This window comes from Anomaloglossus baeobatrachus, chromosome 8, assembly GCF_048569485.1.
Source record: "Anomaloglossus baeobatrachus isolate aAnoBae1 chromosome 8, aAnoBae1.hap1, whole genome shotgun sequence".
Taxonomy (NCBI): domain Eukaryota; kingdom Metazoa; phylum Chordata; class Amphibia; order Anura; family Aromobatidae; genus Anomaloglossus; species Anomaloglossus baeobatrachus.
Window position 1 is genome coordinate 114,462,949 of NC_134360.1, and position 25,237 is coordinate 114,488,185.

A 25,237-nucleotide genomic window follows, 5' to 3' on the forward strand; every position below is an offset into this window, starting at 1 on the left:
GCATTAGAGACTATGCCCTAAGATTGCAAGCGGCACTGCGGACTTTGAAACTGGTTAACACCATCAGTGAGCAGGAGGGGAATAAGATGCTTGTCGAGCAGTTCCTGCAGTGCCTGGGGTCAGTGGAAGACCGCAAGCAGCTACGGCTGTGGGCCCTGGAACATCCTGCAATGGACTTTGCCATTTTGAAGAACTGGGCCATCAAGGCTTTGCAACCTCCAGAGGCTACTGACTCTCTCCCACCATCCTGGAAAGCCGGCACCTCTCCTCTACAGGTGCAGCTTCCTGCCTTAGCATTGCTAGAGCCAAAACCTCCGGCAGTGCCTTCGGGCGTTTCCAGTGATTTATCTTTACAGGTGCAGCAGCTGAGCAACAACGTCGCCAGGATCCTAAAGGCGATGCAGCTTCAGCCAAAGATCAAGCCGGCGGAGAAGATCTAGCTCGCAGACTGCCTGGAAGATGTCCCCTGGATGAGAGGAAGGACCTCAACGTACAGAGGAATGAACAGCGACCGGTATGGACAGCTTGTTTGTTATAAATGCAATAAGGCTGGCCATTATGCCCGGTACTGTCCTTTAAAGGGCAACCCCTGGGACAAAGGGCCAATCCCCAGGAATAGACCACCAAGGCCCATTAGACTGTTGGGAGCAGTATGTGGGAGGCAACCTATCATTTCCCTCACCCTAGATGGGATCCCAACCTCTGCACTCCTTGATACTGGCTCTCAGGTAACAACAATACCCCATACACGGTACAAGAAATTCTGGTCAGATGACAAGCTCACCCTGCCAGATCACGGCCTCACCATCTATGCCATCAATGGGTTACCAGTGACTCAAATCGGGTTCAAGGAGGTGACCATTAAGGTAGGCCGGGTGGCGTTAGAGCGTCAGGGACTCATCGTAGTACAGAATGACCCTAGTGACCAGAACCTTAAAATGATTTTGGGCACAAATGTCATTGAGAATTGTATGGGAGAAGTACTGTTTTTACTTCGACAGCTCTCTGAAACTGCAGGAGCAGGGCGACAGTGGGTCCTGCAACGGGAAATCCGAGCCCTCCTGCATCGGCAACAGGTAAATTTATCCGGTGGAGAAATTGGTGGTGTGCGGGTGATGGATGTAGCCCCTCTTGTAGTGCCCCCACGGAGTGAAATGATATGGTGCAGGGCAGCTGTAGGTTCCCGTGGACAGGATTATCAGGCAGTGGGGGAGTCCTTGCCCTCAGAAACACTGGTCCACAGTCTTAACAGCCAGAGGAGTGGTTGATGTCCGTAAGGGAAGATTGCCCGTGCGAGTGTTGAATTACGGGGAAGAGGAGGTTAAGTTGCCCAGATATGCTACTATTGCCAAATTGTTCACAGTAGATACAGATTCCATCCAGGCAGTAATCCCCAAGCATACCGGATCAGTCAGCCAGTGTCAACCCCCAGGGTCAGCCGGAGAAATGGTGTCAGGAGTAGAGATGAGCCACCCCCCCTAGAGTTCGAGTTCGGTTCGTCGAACGGTGCCCCATTCGACGAGCCGTTCCACGAGCTGTTCCACGAACCTCTCGAACCCCATTGAAAACAATGGGAGGCAATCACAAACACATAAAAACACATTATAAATGTACACATACATTGCCATAACACTTACCGGTGCCCGCGATGCGTCCTGCATTCTGTCTCCCGCAGCTTTTACATCGGTAATCGCTGCATCCTCCCGGTAACCAACAGTGATGACAGGACCTATCGTGACGTCAAAATAGCCATGTGACCAGTCACGTGTCTATTATCTCATTGGCTACAGACTGGTCACATGGCTAGACGTCATGTCCTGTCCTAGGTCCTGTCAGTGCATCTCTCCAGTACACTGTGATCGTTTGTGTATCTCCATGTACCGGCGACATGGTCTGGCACACGGATGACTCCCCGTTCCTGCACACTTTACAGAGTCAGCCCACATGCAAGGACTGGCTGTCACAGCCGGTGAATAGCGGCAACGGGAATCACGTGACCGGAGCACTGTTGCTATGGTAACCCAGCTGTGAGCGGTGAAGTAAGTCACCGCTAACAGCCGGCAGCCTGTGGTCACTCTCACTGAGTGATTTCTGCATGGGGCAGCAGCCTTTTTCTCCCATGCAGTGAAGCCTGATGTAGCAGAGCTGCATAGGTTGAAGGAGAAAGAAGACAGAAGAGCAGGATCGTGGAGGGCTGACAGGGAGTAATAAACATGGAGTCTCTAATGTGTCTGTGTATTTATTTCTATTAAGTATTTTTTCTCTATGTGGTGTCTTTTTTTTTAACCCTTTATTGGAGATTCTTAATGGCTGGGTCAAACTTGCCGGACATTAAGAATCTCTGGCTTAATACTAGTTAGTAAAACAAAGCTAGTATTAACTCATAATTACCCAGCGAGCCACCATCACCAGGGCAGCTGGAAGAGTTGGATACAGCGCCAGATGATGGCGCTTCTATGAGACCGCCATTTTCTGGGGCGGCTGCGGACTGCAATTTGCAGCAGAGGTGCCCAGAAACCTCGGACTAACCTGTGCTGCGGATTCCAATCCCCATCTCCCTATTTGTACCTGGCTGGACACAAAAATGGGGCGAAGCCTACGTCGTTTTGTTTTTTTTTTAATTATTTCATGAAATTCATGAAATAATTAAAAAAAGGGCTTCCCTATATTTTTAGTTCCCAGCCGGGTAGAAATAGGCAGCTGGGGCTTGGAGGCAGCCCGTACCTACCTGCTGTACCTGGCTAGCATACAAAAATATGGCGACGTTCACATCATTTTTTTTTTTTTAGTTTTTTGGGGAAAAAAAATAAAAAAATGCTTCCTTGGATTTTCCATTGACAGTGAAGGTAACACCAAGCAGTGGGGGTTAGCAGCCAGTAGCTGCTTGGATTACCTTTATCTAGCAATACATAAAATGCAGTGGGAGCCAATATATTTATTTTTTATTATTTATTTAAATAACTAAAAAAAATTGGCTTCCCTGTATTTTGATTGCCTGACATGACAGTGCTGTAAAAATAAATCATTAAAAAAAATGACGCAGCGCCCTGCGGCATTTTTGATTCTCAGCGCAGTTAAAGCAGACAGCTACGGGTTGCCACCCCCATCTGCCTGGTGTTACCTTGGCTGGCAATCAAAATACAGGGAAGCCCATTCATTTTTTTTATTTAAAAAAAATAGTTAAAAAAAAAAATGACGTGGGGTCCCCCCATTTTTGATAGCCAACTAGGGTAAAGCAGACTGCTGTAGCCTGAAAACCACAGCTGGCAGCTTTACCGTGGTTGGGGATCCAATGTGGAGGTCACCCCAGGCTCTTTTTTATAATTATTTTATAAATAATAATAATTACAAAAAAAGTAGGGTCCCCCCCAAATTGGATCACCAGCCAAGGTAAAGCGGACAGCTGTGGTCTGGTATTCTCAGGGTGGGAAGGTCCATAGTTATTGGCACTTCACAGCCTAAAAATAGCAGGCCGCAGGCGCCCCAGAAGTGGCGCATCCACTAGATGTGCCAATCCTGGCACTTCACCCCAGCTCATCCCGTGCCCTTGTGTAGTGGCAAATGGGGTAATAAATGGGGTTGATACTAGCTGTAAGGTCACCTGACATCAAGCCCAGCAGTTTGTGATGTTATGGCGTCTATTAGATACCCGACATCACAAACTGTCAGTACTAACAAAAAAAATAGACAAAAAAAAATGTATTTCAAAAAACACTCCCCAAAACATTCCCTCTTTCACCAATTTATTGTAAGGAAAAAAAATAAGGGGGTCCCACGACGACTTTGGACCGTCTAGAATATGGGGGGGGACACGCTCAGGGAACGTATTCCCAATATTCTAGGAGTGCAGACCCTCCATGTCAGGAGTGTGGGTGCAATGAATCTGCACCCACTCTCCCCGGGTCCACATCAGCAGAGTCTATGTCGTAACTGTTGCTACCAAAGCTGCAATGCCCTACTCATGAGGTAAGGGCATGCCTAATCAGGAGAACTATTCTACATTTCCAAATATTGGTATTTGCTGATAATATTGCTATTCCACCTACTATATATTGAGGATAGGATCTTGGAGATGGAATACCCCTTTAAGTCCAGTTATCCAGCTGAATGAATACTAAACAACAGAGCTCACTATTTAGACATGTTTTCTTGTGGTGTATAATGGACTCTCATGTTTGGTAGTCGTTCAGCAGGGCAACTGTAAAATCAAATACCTCCATTTGGAAATGTAGTATAGCTCTCCTGATTAACTATGTTCCTTACCTTCATGAGCAGGGCATTGCAGTAGCTTACACATGCATGGTTACCACCACTCACTGTGTCTGAACACAGGAATTTGAGCTGACAGCCGCTCTGTGCATGCGGCAGCGTCTATTGTGAAGGAGGGGGCCGCGGGGGATCAACGCTGCACAGATACCGTGGGACACCGGGGAACACCGGTGGGGTTATAGGGGGTGACCTGGCAGGGCCTGGGGAGGAGTTTTCTGTTGCATGCAGTTGTGACAAGCGGCGGCCATGGAGGACAGTGACAACGCTGAGGTTGGGAGGGCGGGACTTCATCACCGCAGGTAAGCCGAGCAGGGTAATGGGTGCGGAGTGTGAGGTGAGTGGAGCCAAGCGGGGTAATGTCTGCAGAGTGCGAGGTGGGTGGAACCAAGCAGGGTAATGTGTGCGGATTGCCAGGTGGGTGGAGCCAAGCGGGATAATGTGTGCGGAGTGCGAGGTGGGTGGAGCCTAGCAGGGTAATGTGTGCGGAGTGCGAGGTGGGTGGAGCCTAGCGGGGTAATGTGTGCAGAGTACGAGGTGAGTGGAGCCAAGCAGGGTAACGTGTGCGGAGTGCGAGGTGGGTGGAACCTAGCGGGGCAATGTGTGCGGAGTGCGAGGTGGGTGGAGCCTAGCGGGGTAATGTGTGCAGAGTGCGAGGTGAGTGGAGCCAAGCAGGGTAACGTGTGCGGAGTGCGAGGTGGGTGGAACCTAGCGGGGCAATGTGTGCGGAGTGCGAGGTGGGTAGCGCCAAGTGGGGTAATGTGTGCGGAGTGTGAGGTGGGTGGAGCCAAGCAGGGTAATGTGTGCGGAGTGTGAGGTGGGTGGAGCCGAGCGGAGCCATGTGTGTGGAGTGCGAGGTGGGTGGAGCCTAGTGGGGCCATGTGTGCAGGCGGCGGAGTGCGAGGTGAGTGGAGCCTAGCATGGCCATGTGGCGCTGAGGACGTCAGTGTCGGGGACTGCATGGCTGTGGACAGGTGAGTGTGAGTGTGTGTGTGTACATGCCGAGTGCAGGAGGGGGCGGAGCCGAGCAGGGAAGTGTCGGCTCCCTGCACACGTAACCAGGGTAAATATCGGGTTACTAACCAAAGCGCTTTGCTTGGATACCCAATATTTACATTGGTTACTAGCTTACCGCAGGCTGCCAGTGATGGCGCCCTACAAACTGTAGCTGTAAAAAGCCCTGCTTTTGGTGATCGAACCATTCTCGAACGTAACTCGAACTGTCGAGCTTTTAGCAAAAAGCTCGAATTCGAGTTCGATCTCGAGCACCCCCAAAATCATTCGAACATGAAATTGGCGAACCTCGAACCTCGAACATCGCTCATCTCTAGTCAGGAGTTACATGTAGGTACGGACTCCACACCTCCACATCAGAAACATGGGGTTTACAGGGTAGAGCAGGAATACGAGCAAATCTTGAGCAAACATCCATTAGACTTTGGGAGGGTGAAAGGGGTGCAACATCACATACCCACAGGCGCTCACCCACCCATTAAGGAAAGGTACAGGCCTATACCACCCGCTCATTACCAATGTGCCAAGGAGATGTTGAGCAACATGAAGGAGGCAGGGGTCATCAGGGATAGTTGCAGCCCCTGGGCAGCTTCTATTCTGTCTCTTCCATAAAGCTGTGAATCCTAAGTGCTCTAATTATCAGTCCCTTAGATAACTGTATGCTTGTGCTCACACTTCAAAGCATCAACAGATAGTTTTAAACTCTGCCAGAAACGATGACTTGTAGGAAGACCAGGAGAAACGCTGTAGTTTTCTTCTAGAATCTTGTATTAAGTACAAAGTAAAGACAGGTGAAAAGGAATAATCTGTACAGGGTGTACACGTGTCTTCAGCAATGGTTCCTCTAGACTAAACTGAGGAAGAAGGGAGGAGCATTCTATACAGAAGCCAACTAAGGGAGGAACATAGGGACAATCTTCATACAGTCTAAATCTACCTAGTAACAAAAAAGGAATTTCCTGATAGGAGGAAAAATATGCAATGCAAGAAATACTGTATATACAACAGGTTGTTACCATTCATGGGACACAACACTCCCCGTCTGAATTCATCTGATTACACAAGTCCTTCTACGACGTAAGGAGTCAATCCTGTCCCTCGATGTCACGAAACCTGTAACGCGAAAAGAGAGAAACACAAAAAATGCAACGGTAATGCACTGAATTCAAGTCCATGCTTGGTCGATGACGCATAGTCCTTGCGTAAAAAATGTAAAGGTAGAAAAAATGGAAAATGAATTCAAGTTCAACAAACCCATCTTCAGATTGGGGAAGCCGCAAACATGTCAACTCTTCCTCCAACCCAATAATCCAACGGAAAAGTTTTAGTCCAAAGGAAAAGTTCAAGGTTCAATTGGACACAGACAGTTGTGTCTCAGTACAGCAGGGGTAAGAGAAGGTACGCTCCCCGCCGTGACAGTGTCCAACAACAAAGTTAGTTCATGTAATGTCCTCCTTCGGTAAAAGTAGCACGAGTTCGGTGACTGGACGAAAGAAGATTTGGGTTGAACCGCCCTTCGTCACCTTCACTTCTACCTTCCGGGTCTTTCCATCGTCGCTGAGTACAGCCTTGGTGATGAGTCCCATTGGCCACTCGCTGCGATGAGCCTCTCTGTCTTCAGCAAGACAATGTCTCCTACTTACAGGTTAGGAGATGATTTCTGCCATTTGTGACGGCTTTGAAGCAGATGCAAATACTCGGTCTTCCACCGATACCAGAACACGTTGGACAGATGTTGTACTTGCTTCCATTGACATCTGAAAATGTCCTTTTGATTGAAGTCCCCAGGAAGGACTGAAACAGCTCCAATTTTCTGTGTGAGGAGTTTGGCTGGAGTGAGAATTATTGGAGCGTCGGGGTCGGATGATATAGGAACCAGAGGTCTGGCATTTATTATAGCGGATACCTCTGCGAGGAAGGTCACCAGCACTTTGTGGGTGAGAAGAAGTTCGTGACTTAGTAGCATGAACTCAAGGATTCTTCGTGCGATTCCGATCGTACTTTCTCAGGATCCACCCATGTGGGATGAGTGTGTGGGATTGAATACCCAGATACAGCCATTGTCAGCCAAGAAGTTGTTTAGCTGCAGTTCCTTACAAGCCCCTGTGAAATTAGTTCCACAGTCAGACCGTAATTGTTTGGCACGCTCTTTATTGATGACAGCATTATGATTCACGCACATGTGCCAGCCGTGGTACGTTGAAGACTTGTAGTCGGTGAAACAGTGAGCGATATGAATAAGACGAGCTACGTCTCTTACCGCAGATGACCAACTTAAGAAGCGTTCAAAACAATGAGGTCTCAACTTCTGTTTTGATGTCACTGAAGTGTAGCGAGCGGAGACGATTAGTCTAATTTCCTTGTCGGATTCTGGTTCCACCAGCTCGTACATGTTGCCAACGTAGTTATCGCAGGTCTCCTCGTATAAGATACGTGGAGGTGTCAGCCACATGTTGTCACCGAGTTTGGATGCAGCAATGAGTCTCGTTCCTCCTTCAGCTGTGTTTTGTTCAGTGGGAATGTGGTGCCACTGTTCGGCATGATCTCTGTCGAGGATATTTTGCATAAACTCGACAAAGTGTTACTCCAGCTCTGGTTTTCTTTTCAAGGTGTGTTTTAGAGAGGAGAACCTTGCGGTTGCTTGCTGTAAGTTGTTTGGAAACCTTGGCCTTGGTGACCGAAAGGGTAATGGGGCTACCCAATTGTTAGAGTCGTTTTGAGAGAACTCTTTATCCATAATCTTTATGAACTCCTTGTCTTCTCTCATCGGTGCTAACTTGTTGTCTTCGTTTGTAAACAAACACTGTTGACCCAAAGTCGTCATCCCAGAGATGGTGTGCATCCGTGCAGTCGGGCGGCTGCTGTCTCCACCTGGTGTCGCTCAGCCTTTCTTTCACCCAGTAGTGATGTGGACATGGTTGAAAGTGAGTGCCACGACCGTTTGGGAGGATGTGCGTCTTGTAGGAGGAGATTGCGTCGGGACTCTTCATTCTGCCTGCGCAGACGCTTCCTATGATCACCCAGCCTAAGTCGTAGCGGTGAGCAAATGGCGCGTCGTGTGGCCCGTTGATTTGTTGGCGTACTTTGTGTAGCCAGAGGATGTCCCTTCCAAACAGAATAGGGATTTTTGTACTATGATCGAGAGCTGGGATCTTGCTGGCGATAGTTCTCAGGTGAGGATGGTGAAGAGCTGCTTCCAGTGTCGGAATCTCTTCCCGGTTAGCCGGTATCTGGTTGCACTCGACGAGTGTTGGTAGAGGTATCTCTATGGTATTTTCAAGAGATGTTACCACGAGACCACTGGCTCTTCTTCCGCAAGCTTCTGAGATGCTGCTGCAAGTACCTAGTGTATAAGGGTAGGCATTTCCTTTTAAGCTGAACAAGTCAAAGAGTTCAGACTTGGCCAGTGATCTGTTGCTCTGGTCGTCCAGGATGCTGTACACCTTCATGGCCCTTTCTGGGTGACCTTTGGGATATACTCTTACTAGGCATACTTTCGCACAAGACTTGTCCCAGAAATCTTCTCCGCAGACTTCGGTGCACGAGGAGCATACTGTGAGGTGGTTTGCAGCTTGGACTGTACTCTCCCCACTATGACTAGTGGTAGAAGAAGGCGTAGGTGCAGGATCAGGCTGAAATGGGTGGAGCGCTTGCACGTGATCCGTGCTGTCACACTCCATGCACTTAATTGTAACCTTACAGTCCTTGGCAAGGTGTTCTGTAGAGGCACAACACCTGAAACATACCCCAAACCTTTTCAAGAGTTCCTTTCGTTCTTGAAGGGGTTTCTTCCTGAAGCCAATGCACTTCTTCGGAGGATTGGCAGTTTGTGAATAGGACACTGACGGTTCGGATTTTCTGCCTTCCCGCCTTCATTGCCCTTGTCTGGTGCTAACATTGGTGTAGGTGGTAGAACGTCAGTCTTTTTGACTGATACTGGGCCTCTACGTTTTCTGTCATTTTGATGAGTGCTCTCATACCTTGGAGCTGGTGAAGTGGAGCCGGTGGGTTCTCCACAGGTAAGTTGGGGTCTGCCTTACGTTCTGCGATGCCGTTGATGAACTCGCAGAAGTAGGAGAATGGAGGGAAGGAGACTTGGTGCTCTTTTTGATAGTTTGTTCCTACCGTGGTCCACCTTTCCTGCACATTGTAAGGTAACTTGGCGACTATGGGTTTCACCCCACGAACGGTGTCCAGGTAGCTGAGGCCAGGTAGGTGTGTGTCTGTTTTGGCCAGCTGGAGCTTGGACAGCAGGTCGCTGAGTTCCTGGTACTTTGAAGCATCCTTGCCAGATATTTTGGTAAGGTCATATAGATGTTTGAGTAATGCATCTTCAATTGCTTCAGGACTGCCAAAGCCTTTCTCTAGTCTGTCCCATGCGGTTGCGAGACCAGTTGTTGGGTCGCTGATGTAGACGGATCTGAGTCTCTTGATTCTCTCGGTAGACTGTGGCCCTAGCCACCTGATTAGCAAGTCCAGCTCTTCAGCAGCCGTAATGTCGATGTCACGCGTTGCGGTTTTTAAGGCACACTTCCACCCTCTGTAGTTTTCGGGCTGGTCATCAAACTTTGTGAGACCGGTGTTGGTGAGTTCTCGGTGGATCATGTACCTCGCAAAGTCGGACATGTCTGTTCTTTCCGACATTGGGGGCACATTTGCTGACTGCATGGTGCTGGTTGCGTTGTTCATAGCTTCTTGGTTCGGGAACATGGGAAAGTACGGAGTGGCGTAGGCGTTTAGACCAGTGATCGGTTTGGTGTGTACAGTCTCTGTTGTATGCGGGGCCGGAACTACACAGTTGTTGGGAGTGTAGCGACTTGCCGGCATGTTAGGTTGCATGTAGACATGGGCATACAGAGGTTGCTGATGCGCAGGGTGTGGCTGTGCATTGGAATATGAAGCAGGTTCAGGCTTGAAAGTCTGAGGTGTATTGGACTGACCTTGATGGCTGGAAGCTGTAGGTGGATTAGTGTCTTGAAGCTCTGGAGAAGTGTTAGCGCTGACGGAAATGTTGATAGTAGTATCAGTTCATCGGCTTGGCTCAGCACGTAATCTCTTGTACGCTTAAGTGAGTCTTCTGTGTCGAGATCACACAAACTGGCGCTGCCTTCTTGGCTCCCACCCAAAGCTTGCTCAAAGACCTTTAGCCTTGCCATGGCCGCCACATGTTCACATTCCTTCTGTAGGGCTTCAATTTCCGTTTTCTTTGCGTGCAGATACTGCGATTGTCTCTGCTTCCTTGCGTGCGGATTCTGCTTTCATCTCTGCTTCTCTGCGTGCGGATTCTGCTTTCATCTCTGCTTCTCTCTGGGCGAAGTTGGTTTGTACTTTCGTTGTTTCTGCTTCAGCGCGCACCTTTATGAGCTGCTCGTTGAGGGTTGAGTACCTTGATGAGCCTGATTTGAGTGAGTGCCTTGAGCTCTTAAGTCTTAATGGACCTGTATTTGTAAGATGCCGCTCCTGACATTTGCGCCATTTTTGCTTCAGTCTCGCTCACAATTTCGCGCACACTGCGGTCTTGTTCAGCATTAAGCTGTTGGAAGTCCTGTAGTTCTTTTTGAGACTCAGATGTATTTGATCTCAGCAGGGTAGATTAATATTTTTTACAAATTTCTTTGTAGGATCGGTATGTTGAGTACAGTTGTTCAAGGGCTCCCTCTGGTGGTAGCTCATGAGCACCGGGCACAGATAAAAGAGTCACTTGTTTTTGCCACAATAATGTTGTGTGGGTAAGCAGTTCCCTTCTGGCTGTTTTTAGGTTCTCTTTAACCTTCCATGTTGGTTTGGGCAACCGCTTAGATCTTTCACTGTAATTTAAGTGTGAGTCCATGTCTTTCTCTTGTTGCTCTAGAGCAGGTAGTGAGAGGGTTCTTTTTGCCTCCATCAAGAAGGGTGAATGCTGCTCTGCACTGGTTGTCAGGGAGACCAATACAGTGTTGCAATCTTAGCTGGGGAGCAGCCTGAGTTTGCAGAATGTATTTGCAGAGTCTCTGGCTGCAAGTTACAATTAGCTTATGGGTGATTCTAGATTGATAGCTGCACACAGTTCTGATAACAGGTTACTACTTTACAGGGCACTTTCTGTCTGCAAGCTGCTATAAAGTTTTATGCTGTGGCTTGTTATCAGCCCCTTGGGGTAATCCTTTCTCTGGATTGTATGCAGTATTGCACTCCTGGAAACAGGTTCTTTTCTGATATATGTATACTAATCCCGGTCACAGCTAGTCCTTTTCACTATTCTGTCTCTTCCTAGAAACTGTGAATCCCAAGCGCTCTAATTATTAGTCCTTTAGATAACTGTATGCTTGTACTCACACTTCAAAGCAAAACAGATAGTTTTTAACTCCGCCAGAAACGATGACGTGTAGGAAGACCAGGAGAAACGCTGTAGTTTTCTTCTAGAATCTTGTATAAAGTACAAAGTAAAGGCAGGTGAAAAGGAATAATGTGTACAGAGTGTACACATGTGCCTTCAGCAATGGTTCCTCTAAACTAAACTGAGGAAGAAGGGAGGAGCATTCTATACAGAAGTCAACTAAGGGAGGAACATAGGGACAATCTTCATATAGTCTAAGGGCGGCTTTGCATGTTGCGACATCGCACGTGCGATGTCGGTGGGGTCAAATCGAAAGTGACGCACATCCGGCGTCACTTTCGACATCGTACTGTGTAAATGCTAGATGATACAATGAACGAGCGCAAAAACGTCGTTATCGTATCATCGTTGCATTCACCGACATTTCCATAATGCCGGTGCCGCGACAGGTACGATGTAGTTCCTCGTTCCTGCGGCAGCACACATCGCTGTGTGTGAAGCCGCAGGAGCGAGGAACATCACCTTACCTGCCGCAGGCGGCTATACGGAAGGAAGGAGGTGGGTGGGATGTTTACATCCTGCTCATCTCCGCCCCTCCGCCGCTATTGGCCGCCTGCCGTGTGACGTCGCACGACCCGCCCCCTTAGGAAGGAGGTCGCCGGCCAGAGCGACGGTCGCAGGGCAGGTGAGTAAATGTGAAGCTGGCGTAGCGATAATTTTCGCTACGCCAGCTATCACACAATATCGTACCTGCAACGGGGGCGGGGACTATCGCGTGCGACATCGCAGCATCGGCTTGCGATGTCGCAACGTGCAAAGCCCGCCTAAATCTACCTAGTAATAATAAAGGAATTTCCTGATAGGAGGAAAAATATGCAATGCAAGAAATACTGTATATACAACAGGTTGTTCCCATTCATGGGACACGACAGCTCCACTCGTTCTGGTTAAGAAGAAGGACGGCACTATGAGAATGTGCGTGGACTACAGGCAAATCAATAAAATCACCCACAAGGATGCCTATCCACTACCCTGTATTGAAGAATCATTGGCTGCATTGAAGTTTGCAAATTACTTCTCAACCCTTGATCTCATCAGGAGCTATTGGCAGGTGTCTGTTGCTGAAGAGGACCGTGAGAAGACTGCCTTTGCCACCCCGATGGGATTATACGAGTTCAATAGCATACTATTCGGGCTGTGCAATGCACCGGGAACGTTTCAGAGACTCATGCAATGCTGCTTGGGCCACTGCAACTTCAAAACTGTCCTGCTTTACCTGGATGATGTAATCTTGTATTTCAAAACTTACGCAGAATATCTGGAACATCTGGCAGAAGTATTCGAAGCCCTATCCAGGTATGGGATGAAGCTAAAACCCTCTAAGTGCCACCTACTGAAACCTAAGGTCCAGTACCTAGGGCATGTTGTTAGCATCGAGGTCGTGGCACCGCATCCCGAGAAGATCACAGCTATCCAGAACTAGCCAAGGCCCAATACCATCAAGGAGGTGCGGCAGTTCCTGAGTCTGAAGGGGTACTACCGCATGTTTGTGAAAGGCTACTCCAAGATGGCATCTCCCTTGCAAGATCTCCTGGTTGGACAACCAAAACATGGCAAGACTTCTGGTCCCACATTCACGTGGGGTGAGGAACAGGAAGATTCCTTCAGATGGATGCAGTCAGCTCTGACAGGAGATGAGATTCTAGCATATCCCGACTACGGTCTCCCTTTTGTGCTGTACACGGATGCCAGCAACGTGGGATTGGGAGTTGTCTTGTCCCAGGTGCAGAATGGCAAGGAGAATGTGATTTGCATACGCAAGCAGAAAACTCCGTCCAACAGAGAGGAATCCTGAGAATTACAGTTCCTTCAGGCTGGAGTTCTTGGCACTTGTCTGGGCTGTGATGGAGAGGTTAAAACAATACCTGGCTTCGGCAAAATTCACCGTGTACACAGAAAACAACCCCTTGACCCACCTTGACACGGGGAAGCTTGGAGCCCTGGAGCAATGTTGGGTAGCACGGCTGGCGAACTACGACTTCACTATAAAGTATAGGTTGCAAGAATGCCAATGCTGATGCGTTGTCCAGAATTCCTCATTTGCCTGATGATGGGAGAGATGAAGACGACCTTGAGGAAATTGAATTACCCGCCTTCCATCGACCTGACAGCCAGGAGAAGCCTCAATCTCAGAGCAGTCAGCAGGAAGCAATCTTCAACCCAGTACCCCATCATGGTTGGCAAAAAGCACAAGATAATGATCCTGCTGTTAGGCTGATCAAGGCACTGATATCCCAAGCTGATTCGAGTCTGGAACCAACTGCCCTGGAGGAAGCACAGAAATTGTGGAAGGAAAGAAGCTGATTGTACCTGCATTGAGGCAAACTGTGCAGAAGTCTCATTAATCCCAAGACACATGAGAGGGTATGCCAGATAGTGATACCCCGAGCGTATGTGCCAGTGGTCTTAGAAGCGTATCACAATAGAGCTGGACGTTTTGGTTGGAAGAAGTTGGAGGTGCTGCTGAGTAGTCGGTTTTACTGGGTCAGAATGAGAATCACCATTGAAGAATGGTGTAGAAAATGTGGCCCTTGTGCATTAAGGAGAAAAGATGGCACCAGTCAGAGAGCACCACTACAACCAATAGTCACCAATCAGCCGTTGCAACTTGTCACTCTGGACCACATCAAGCTCACGCCGAGCAGGAGTGGTTATACCTATGCACTTACGATGGTGGATCACTTTTCAAGATTCCAGGTGGTGGTACCTGTCAAAGATCTAACTGACAGCACAGCGGCAAAGGCCTTCCAAGCACATTTCTGTAGATGTAACGCCTCTGACTGCGTCAGGGTGCTACAGGTAACTGCATCCTGTCCCCCAGGATGCAGGGCCTGCCCCCCATAGTTCCAAGTTCCCCTCAGCAGTGTCACTAACAACCATACTACAAATCCCAACCACACCTCACACCAGGGCTGGACAGACACACCAGTGGGTTGGTCAAGTTGGAGCACAGCCACCCACCTAGGGGTCAGGCAGACTGGTGGGAGGGGGATCCCCAGCTGCTGGGAGTTACTCCTGGTCAGCAGTGAAGGAAAGCAGGAGTGATGAGATAGTGGCCTCTGCCGGGTGCTGTGCTCCTATCACATGGAGGAGAAAGGGAAGAAGAACCTGGAATAATTACATTGAAGCAAAAAAAAGGGGAGTGATAGATTTGCATTACACAGATGAAAAGAATAACTAGAGGAGCAGTGAAAATAATTGCTGGAAAGCCAACAATAACGAGATGATGAGCATGCCTCAGAAATGGGAGTGACTCTAAAGAGGATAGAGTGAAAAAAGAGATAGTGACATGGTATAATAGCCTGCCAATTACACTAAGGACAGTGAAATGGAAGAAATGAGAAGAAAAGTAGAGAAGGGGGTTATACATTGTATTAGACGGAGTGGATACAGGAGCTGGAGAAAGTGACAAGACGAGATGTGAAGCGACAATTGAGAGACATCATAGATCAGAGCAGAGTAGGGGATTGATGGAATAACACAGGATGTAATGGAGAGATCAATGACAATTCTACCAAGGGAAAGGGAACTGACCTCAAAGACATATTTGTGGATGATTTCAGTGTTAGAAAAAGAAAACTAATTTGTATTTACATAGGATGCAACAGTATTATATAATTACTTGTGAAATAGTAGCAATAGTGTGTATTATATCCTAATATAGTTATAAAGGAAGAAATATATAAAGTGTGGATGAAATTTTCAATATGGACAAGATGGTGTATACATGTACATGTATGTTGGGAAATGGAGAAATTTTCTTGAGGGATTTTATATACAGGTAAAGATATTGATGTGAAATATAATGATTATTAAGATAGAATAATTTGAACCTGAATATTTTACTAATGACCTATTATCTAAATATTGGAAAACACTTACCGTAAGCTCTATTTCTGGAAGAAAGCAGTGAAGGATTTCTAAATTGATGCAACACCTTTATGATTTGCTTCATGTTGCGTATGAAATTTTGCCAATAAATAGATCTCAGGTTGAAATGCACTTCATAGCTTCCATTTTGTGTTGTTCATTCTTTCACAATTTTCAATTATATGGCAAAATGTAGAACATCTGAAATATTAGACATACAGTAATTATAATGAAATAATTTTGTGTGTAGTAAGATACAGCACAACCATGTAATAATCCTCATAACATTTTAAATATCTTAAATTTCTTTTAGACTTATGCTGCAATGCTATATTTGGTAATAATGCACTACATATGGATACTGACAGCAGAAATGAACTTTCTATCTTTTGCCACACTGAGGATTTTAGTGCATTGAAGAAGAATATTCTGGATGGGAAGACTCTCTTACACAATATTGAGACATGTGTACAGTCAATCATTAATATACCTTTCGATGAAGCACATGGAGGCAAGGTAGTATTAATTAGTCTTAACAGTTGACAATACCATTCTCTTCTTTTAAAAACCAGCACTGCATGTTTTGCACATATTCATAGTTGTGTACAGTTCTACATTTGTTTCATCAACGTGGATTCACATTGTATTATTTATTCACTTTTAGAGGCTGGATTGTGGAAATGTGAATAAATTGTTTTCAGCTATTACCAACCTGCATAATATATTGGAGGAATCAAATTCTGTCCTCAGTTTGTGTTGGAGTGGAGCTCAAGCTGCCAAACCAGTTAATGAAAAGGTAACTAAAGAGATACATGTTGTTCTTTTTTTTTTTATTTCAATAAATTTTTATTAAGATTTTACATAATACAGGTTATACACCGCAACAAACATTCGGACAGTTGAAAAAAATTGTCCTATAACAGCAGGACAATAAAAATTCAAAGTAAAAACAGATAACAGCTGAAAATTCTGCATAGTAGGGTTAGGGCATACAATTTGCAACATAGGAAGCAAGGGTTGGGATGATAGGTAATAAGATAAGGTCCACCAATCAGGACTGGAAGGACGAGAATTTGGACACCACCCAGGGGGACCAACGATTCCTTATTTTATTTTTGGTAAACAGATCTGAGGTCAGAAGGAGCTCGTATTGGTAATGTTTATTGATTTTTTGGATAATTTCCAATTTAGAGGGGATAGTTATTTCTCTCCAGTGGTCTGCCAGACACATACGTGCTGCTATTAGAATGTGTGATACAATTGATCTCAAATCGCCAGGGAATATATATAAACTGATCCCCAAAACCGCTAGCGGATCGCTCAAACTTCCAGCCAGGCCTGTAACTGAGGTAATAATGTTAGACACTTCTTCCCAAAAAGGCCGAATGAGCGGGCAATCCCACCACACGTGCCCTAGGGAACCAACACCCGAGCAGCCCTTCCAGCAGGATTGGGGATAGGAACCACGGAATTTGGAAATCTTCAGCGGGGTGTAGTACCAGTCAAAGTGAACTTTCTTAAGCTGCTCAAGATGATTAATACAGGAGGAATATTTCTGCAGGTCACCAGAAGCGGACCACCATTGGTTTGGGGTTGAGGAGAAAGCAAGAGCCCCTTCCCAGCGCCTCATATACGCTTGTTTAGGACCATTACCGGGGGAATTAAACACTTTATATACTACTGAGAGGCCGTGTTTTTGAGAGGAGGAGGAACTAAAAGACCGCTGTATTGGCGAGAAAACAGCATTATGGCAGGATAAGGGAAATACACATGAATTTAAACAATGCCGAATTTGCAGATACTGGTAGAAGTTATTTCTGTGAAGGCCAAATTCATCCATTAGGACAGAGAAAGGTTTCAACTCCTGAATTAAGAGGATATCTTTCATGACCATAATACCATTCCTCATCCAATTGCCTAACGTGAGGCCATCCACATGAAGCTCCAAAGCTCTAATAGAGATAGACTCAAATTTAATCACCTGACGACCAGATCAGACCAGTAAGAAAATGCCACTTTCATTGTCTGCAGTGGAAGAGAGGGGGCAAAGGAACTAAATACTCGCGCCTCCAGTAGAAATCTCAAAGTCCCACGCTGGGCCAAGTATTTCTCCACAAGTACCCATTTGTGAGTACTAGAATCATCATACCACTCCCTTAACACCTCTAGAACCGCAGCTTTATGGTACAAATAAAAATTCGGGAGCCCCAGACCACCATGTGAATAACTATAAAATAAGGTAGAAATACCAACCCTAGGTTTCTTTCCTGCCGAAATAAATCTGCTCACAACTGCCTGCAGGAGAGAGAGAAACCTCTTGGGGAACCTCAAGGGAAGACAGCGGAATAAATAAATATTTTTTGGTAGGAACATCATCTTAACTATCTGAATGCGCGCCATCCAGGAAAGGGGTAACTGTATTTTATTGTCTATGTCCTTTCGAACGGAATCAAGCAGAGTATTAAAATTCTGTTTGACAATATTGGAAAGTTTACAAATCCTTAGCCCTAGGTACGAAAAGCCGTCCTGGGCCCAAGTATACGGGACAAGTGAGGAGATTCTATCTCTAACAGATGGTGGAACATTAACTGAGACGAGAACCGATTTTCCTTCGTTTAGCTTGTAATATGAAATCTTAGAAAATTCAAGGGGAGAGTTTTTAATCCCTATCAATGATCTTTCACTATCAGTGCAAGAGAGTATTACATCGTCTGCCTGTAGACCAATCTTATGTTCTACAGGGCCTATTTTAACTCCAGAAATTTCCGGGTTGAGCCTAATGGACTCCGCCAGGGGCTCCATGACTAAAGCAAAAATTATAGGAGAAAGGGGGCAACCCTGGTGGGTCCCATTAGTCAGGTCAAATCTATCAGAATAGAAGCCTGCTGCACAGACTGAAGCATTTGGTTTTTTGTATAAGGCCATAATAGCTTCCTTTATATTACCAGAGAAACCAAATGTGTCCAAAACGGTGTCCACATAGCCCCAGTGTACCCTGTCAAACACTTTTTCTGCATCTAGAGACAGGAATACACCGGGGGTACCACTGGGCTCAAGAAAATCCATCAAATCAATCACTCTTCTAGTGCCATCTCTAGCCTGCCTCCCTGGGACAAATCCCACTTGGTCAGGGGAGACCAGGTCCAGTAAAACTGAGAGGAGTCTAGTAGCCCAGAGTTTTGCATATAATTTCACATCACAATTCAAAAGAGCGATAGGTCTGAAGTTACCAGGAGAGGTTGGAGGCTTCCCCGGTTTAGGAATAGTAGTGATTGTCGCAGCCAAGCTTTCAGATTTGATATCAGATGAGTCCCTCCATAGTGAGAACGTTCTAACCAACAATGGAGCCAAGATGTGCGCAAACTGGCGGTAGTAAGAATTAGAAAAACCATCTGGCCCGGGGGCAGAAAGTCTCTTAAATGTCAGTTGTACCTTGTTTGAAATTGTTAATAAAATGAAGTTAAAAAAAATAAAGAAAGTCTCTTAGAGGAATTAATAACCCAAACTACTTCCTCCTCAGTAAGGGGGCCATTAAGAGCAGCCAGAGCCGTGGGGGAACATTTGGGCAAATTTAGTTTAGCAAGGAAAGAAGAAATTTCACCCTTCTTGGGCTGGTGTGTTGAGATAATATAGTTGGGAATAGTATTCTTTAAACTCACTAGCTATATTATATGAGTAGGGTTTAAAACTTTGGACCCGTCGTGCTTGATCAAAAAGGGAATGGCCATCCGAGCCTCCCTTTTCTTCACACGACTTGCTAGGACCCTACCGGCTTTATCACCCAAGCTATAGAACTTGGATTTAAGCTTTTTTAGATTTTTTTCATAGGAATATAGCATAAATGATCTCAGCTGATCTCTCAGACCTCTAATAGAGTCAAGGAAAATGTCAGAGGGGTGGGCCTTGTTTGCCCTTTCCAGGAGCTGGAGTTTAGACAAAATATCATTAAATGCTTTAACCTTTTCCTTTTCTCCATTGCTGCAATTTTGATGAGGACACCTCTAGCAAAGGCCTTATGGGCCGCCCAAAAGTTTCATCCAAGACCATTTGATTATCATTAATGCCAAAAAAATTCTTTGAATTGCCAAGCGATTTCATCGCTGGTATCTTGGTTAGTGAGGATATTGTTACGGGGGGCTGTCTGATAATAACCGAAAGGAGTATCAGACAGTCAGGGTCCACCGTGCAAAGACTTTGCTGCAGACTATGGCAGAGTGCAATACCTCTGTTAACGCACAGAAGGATATAATAAGTAAGTAAAGCAATTCCTCCCTTACTTGGAGGGTGTGTGGAATGATCTCTGTTAACAATCACAGAGACAAAGGCAATGTGTGCGAAATGGCACCTACCTAGGTCCGCTCTTCTAGTGGTGCAAAAGAGACGAACAGCAGCGTAAGCCGCACAAAGCTCCTACCTGCGTTCGCTCCACTAGTGTGCGAGGACACGAACCACTAGATATGGCACCTGCCTAGGTCCGCTCTTCTAGTGGTGCAAAAGAGACGAACAGCAGCGTAAGCCGCACAAAGCTCCTACCTCTGTTCGCTCCCCTAGTGTGCGAGGATACGAACAACTGCCAGACGCAGTATAAGGAACGTTACCCTAGCGGCAACGTCCACCTACGAGTAGAATCACAAGGCCCAGCCAGACCATGTGCCTCAGGCACCTGCCTATGTCCGCTCCCCTAAGAGGTAAGGATACGGACAGCAGCCGAAGCTGTAAGGTATAAGAACGCTACCCTGCCGGTAGCGCTCACCTAGCATAGACAGAGGAATGCCTAGAGGAACGCGCACAGAGCGTCTACTCATATGCATGAACCAAGAGGACTGAGCACCATGCGGCGTGTGTCAGGGTCTTATATAGACTCTGTGCCTCATCCAAGATGGAGGACACCAGAGCCAATCCGCTGCCAGAACGACAGGAGTGACGTCATGCTGGCCTATCACCGAGCAAGACGTCACAAGCACATGACCAGCGACCAATCGGCATAGAAGGTGTCAGAGACATGTGACCTCGTGTCAGCGATGATGTCACCCGCACATGTGCAATGGCTCCAAGATTGGACTTAGTCTCCGGCGCTCGCACATGTGCAGTAGCAAGAAATCTGGACTTAGGCTCCAGCGCTCGCACATGTGCAGTAGCACGAAATCTGGACATAGTCTCCAGTGCTCGCAGCAACCGTAACAGTACCTCCCCCTCAAGGGCCCCCCTCCCGGCGACGCAGGTAATCGGCAACTAAGTCGGGAGCATGGACAGCCTCCTCAGGCTCCCAAGAGCGATGTTCCGGGCCATAGCCCTCCCAATCTATCAAGAAGAACCTGCGCCCTCTAACCATCTTAGAACCAACTATGGCTCGTACCTCATAGCTAGAGCGAGAGGAATCAGAGGCAGGAGAGTGCACTTCACGAGCGTGAGGTAAAATAGCCGGCTTTAGCAGTGAGACATGGAATTTGTCATGAATCCTAAGATGGACAGGTAACTTCAATTGATAGACTACAGGATTTACCTGTCGAAGAACCTCATAAGGACCCAGGAAGCGAGGAGCAAATTTGACAGAGCTCACTCTAAGTCTCACGTGTTTTGCAGAGAGCCACACAAAGTCCCCTGGAGAAAAGACAGGAGCCGGGCGACGAAACCGATCGGACACCGTCTTCATACGGTCCTTAGCTGCTTGGATCGACTCTTGAGTCCGATCCCAAACCTCTCTGGCATTAGTTGCCCAGTCGGCCACAAGAGGAGGAGGTGCAGCAGCGGGAAACGGTACCGGTACCCTAGGGTGTTGCCCATTATTGAGTACGAACGGTGTCTGCCCAGTGGCCTCAGCAAGCGAATTGTTAAGGGCAAATTCTGCCCAGGGTAGGAGGGAGGACCAGTTATCGTGGTTCTCAGCAACAAAGTGTCGAAGGTATATAATCATAGATTGATTGGTACGTTCAACCAAACCATTAGTCTCCGGATGGTATGCCGAAGAGAGATTCAACTCAATTTGCAGAAGGCTACAAAGATCTCGCCAGAAACGGGAAGTAAATTGCGGGCCTCTATCACAAATGATACGATCTGGCATCCCGTGAAGCCTAAAGACATGCTTGAGGAATAGTTTGGCTAGTACCCTGGAAGATGGGATTCTCGATAACGGTACGAGATGAACCATCCGGGAGAAATGGTCCGTAATGACCCACACAAATCTATGTCCCTGTGAACATGGAAGATCACCCACAAAGTCCATGCCTACCACCTCCCATGGTCTATCTGGCACTGGTAAAGGATGCAAGAGCCCAGCCGGTCTCTGCCGTAATGGACGGTTGCGAGCACACGAGTAGCAGGAACCGACATATCTCTTGACGTGGCTGGCTAAGTGTGGCCACCAATACCACCTCTCCAGTAACTCTCGTGTCCGCCTAATACCAAAATGCCCACCCACCTTTGAGGTGTGGACCCATGACAGTATATCATTCTGTCGATCAGGCGGAACAAAGGTCTTGCCCGGTGGGATTTGGTCTAACGTCACAGGGGAGAGCGTATGAAAAACCCTGGAGGGAAGGATAAGACGAGGTTCGTCAATCTCTTCCTGGGTAGAAAGCATAGAGCGAGACAGGGCGTCTGCCTTGTTATTCTTACTCCCAGACAGATAGTTGATGGAGAAGTGAAAGCGGGAGAAAAACAAGGACCAGCGGGCTTGGCGAGGATTCAGACGCTGAGCGGTTTGTAAGTACGTCAGATTCTTATGGTCTGTATAGACCTGGAAAGGATGTGTCGCTCCTTCCAGCAAGTGACGCCACTCCTCCAAGGCTAATCTCAAGGCGAGCAGCTCCCTATCCCCAATGGTATAGTTTCTCTCTGCCGGTGAAAAGGTTTTAGCAAAGAAGAAACACGGCCTTTTTCTACCTGCACCGTTCTTTTGATACAAGACCGCACCAGCACCCACTGAAGAGGCATCAACCTCTAAGAGGAAGGGCTTATTCTCATCGGGTCTTTGAAGAACGGGAGCAGTTGAAAAGTGTCTTTTTACTGCCTCAAAAGCCTGAGATGTCTCAGTAGACCAGGCTTTGGGATTAGCACCTTTCTTAGTCAAGGCCACCAAAGGGGCCACCAAAGTAGAAAAATGGGGTATGAACTGCCTGTAATAATTTATGAATCCTAAGAAGCGTTGCACCGCCTTCAAGGAATGAGGTTCGGACCATTGCAGGACAGCAGAGAGCTTCGCAGGATCCATAGCCAGACCCTCTTGTGAGATAATGTAACCCAAAAAAGGCAATGAGGACTGCTCAAATACACATTTCTCGAGTTTAGCAAACAATGAGTGCTCCCTTAAACGGGAAAGGACACGAACGACATCCTGACGATGAGTCTCCAGATCAGGAGAAAAAATCAGGATGTCGTCCAGATACACCACTACTGAGGATAACAGTAAATCCCTGAACACATCGTTTACGAAGTCCTGAAATACTGCGGGTGCATTACATAACCCAAAAGGCATGACGAGGTATTCATAGTGACCGTCTCGGGTGTTAAAAGCGGTCTTCCATTCGTCACCCTTTCGAATTCGTACCAAGTTATACGCACCCCGCAGATCCAACTTCGTAAAAACTTGAGCTCCTCTCAGTCTGTCAAAGAGCTCCGAAATTAAAGGTAATGGGTATTTGTTCTTTATTGTGATTGCGTTGAGACCCCTGTAATCTATGCAGGGACGCAAATCACCCTCTTTCTTCCGAACAAAGAAAAACCCAGCTCCCGCGGGAGAGACGGACTTACGAATGAACCCCTTCTCTAAACTCTCTCTTATATAGGTCGACATGGCCTCCGACTCAGGTATCGACAGGGGGTAAACCCTGCCTTTAGGTGGAACCGAACCTGGGATAAGGTCTATGGCACAGTCATACGGCCTATGGGGTGGAAGAACCTCAGCACCCTGTTTGGAGAACACGTCAGCGAAATCCAAATAGGGTGTAGGTATGGGAGAGAGATCAGTTGATGCAACCGCAACGACCTTAGGTGGTAAGGGAAGACATCGGGACTGACATTTCGAACCCCAACTAATAATGCTGTCAGACTCCCAGTCAATGTGAGGAGCATGAGTCCGAAGCCATGGAAGACCCAGAAGGACGTCGTCTATACCCTCAGGCAAAACAAGAAAAGAAATCTCCTCTATGTGACCCTGAGACAGGGAAAGGCGCAAGGGAACTGTCCTCAATGTAATGGAGTCAGACAACATAGTTCCATTAACAACACGGACAGGAATAGGCGCCTCTAACATGATAGAGGGAATATTGTGTCCCTTTACAAATCCTGAGGACACAAAAATCCCGTCAGCTCCGGAATCCACAAAAGCCATAATAGGCCATGTATTCTCAGATAACGAGAACTGACCTGGGATACAACACTTAGAGGGTGCAGAAGACGTCTCTAGTAACCCCCCTCTAATGGTTACTAGGCCAGGGAGTTTCCCTGACGACTAGGACACTTGTTGGCATAGTGCCCAGCCTGACGACATACGTAACATATAGGAGGACCAGACTTGCGTAGTCTGGAGAACGTATGACCTAACTCCATAGGAGTGGGAGATGTTTCAGATGCTGAGGAAGATGGTAGTGGACCCTCAACAACTGGAATAGCCCGATGCTTAGGGCGTGAGGAAGAGACCTCGAGTCTACGTTCCTTATGGCGTACATCGATCCTCGTTGCTACTGTGATCAAGTCCTCCAGAGAAGCAGGGACCTCACGAGTAGCAAGGGCATCCTTGACATAGCCTGCCAACCCTCTCCAGAAGATAGGAATCAACACCTTCTCTGGCCAATCTAGTTCTGCCACCAGAGTTCTAAAAGCAATGGCATAAGAACTAGTGGATAACGAACCCTGAGAAAGATCTAACAGTCTCAGGGCCGCATCATGGGTAACCTGCGGACCCATGAATACCGCCTTAAGAGCATCAAGAAAGTCTTGATGTCTCAGAGTAACCACATCAGAGCGCTCCCATAGGGGAGTCGCCCATTCTAAGGCTTTGTCCTGAAGTAATGAGATGATAAAGCCTACTCTGGACCTCTCCGTAGAGAAGCGAGAAGAGTTGACCTCTAGGTGTATCTGACACTGACTAATGAAACCACGACATGATCTGGCATCGCCAGAATATCTGTTTGGCAGAGCAAGTCGAGGATCATGTGCAGATGTCACCATGGTCTGAGGTTTATCCTCTATACTCTTGAGCCGTGACTCAAGTACTTGTATGTAACGGTGTAACTGCTGATATTCTGCCATAACTGCCAGACCCTTGGCTCAGTCCTAATGTTACGGGGGGCTGTCTGATAATAACCGAAAGGAGTATCAGACAGTCAGGGTCCACCGTGCAAAGACTTTGCTGCAGACTATGGCAGAGTGCAATACCTCTGTTAACGCACAGAAGGATATAATAAGTAAGTAAAGCAATTCCTCCCTTACTTGGAGGGTGTGTGGAATGATCTCTGTTAAGAATCACAGAGACAAAGGCAATGTGTGCGAAATGGCACCTACCTAGGTCCGCTCTTCTAGTGGTGCAAAAGAGACGAACAGCAGCGTAAGCCGCACAAAGCTCCTACCTGCGTTCGCTCCACTAGTGTGCGAGGACACGAACCACTAGATATGGCACCTGCCTAGGTCCGCTCTTCTAGTGGTGCAAAAGAGACGAACAGCAGCGTAAGCCGCACAAAGCTCCTACCTCTGTTCGCTCCCCTAGTGTGCGAG

At 47.2% G+C, this 25,237-nt stretch overlaps 1 protein-coding gene across 7 annotated transcripts in view; it reads left to right on the forward strand.

Annotated features, from left to right (window-relative positions):
- Nucleotides 1-25,237, forward strand: part of PDE4DIP (phosphodiesterase 4D interacting protein) — a 1,984,767-nt gene that overhangs the window by 1,678,559 nt on the left and 280,971 nt on the right. For all 7 annotated transcript variants that reach the window (XM_075321961.1, XM_075321954.1, XM_075321957.1 and 4 more), the window contains 2 exons: nt 15,840-16,042; nt 16,191-16,322. In XM_075321961.1, coding sequence (XP_075178076.1) covers nt 15,840-16,042; nt 16,191-16,322 — 335 coding nt within the window. The remainder of the gene's footprint in view (nt 1-15,839; nt 16,043-16,190; nt 16,323-25,237) is intronic.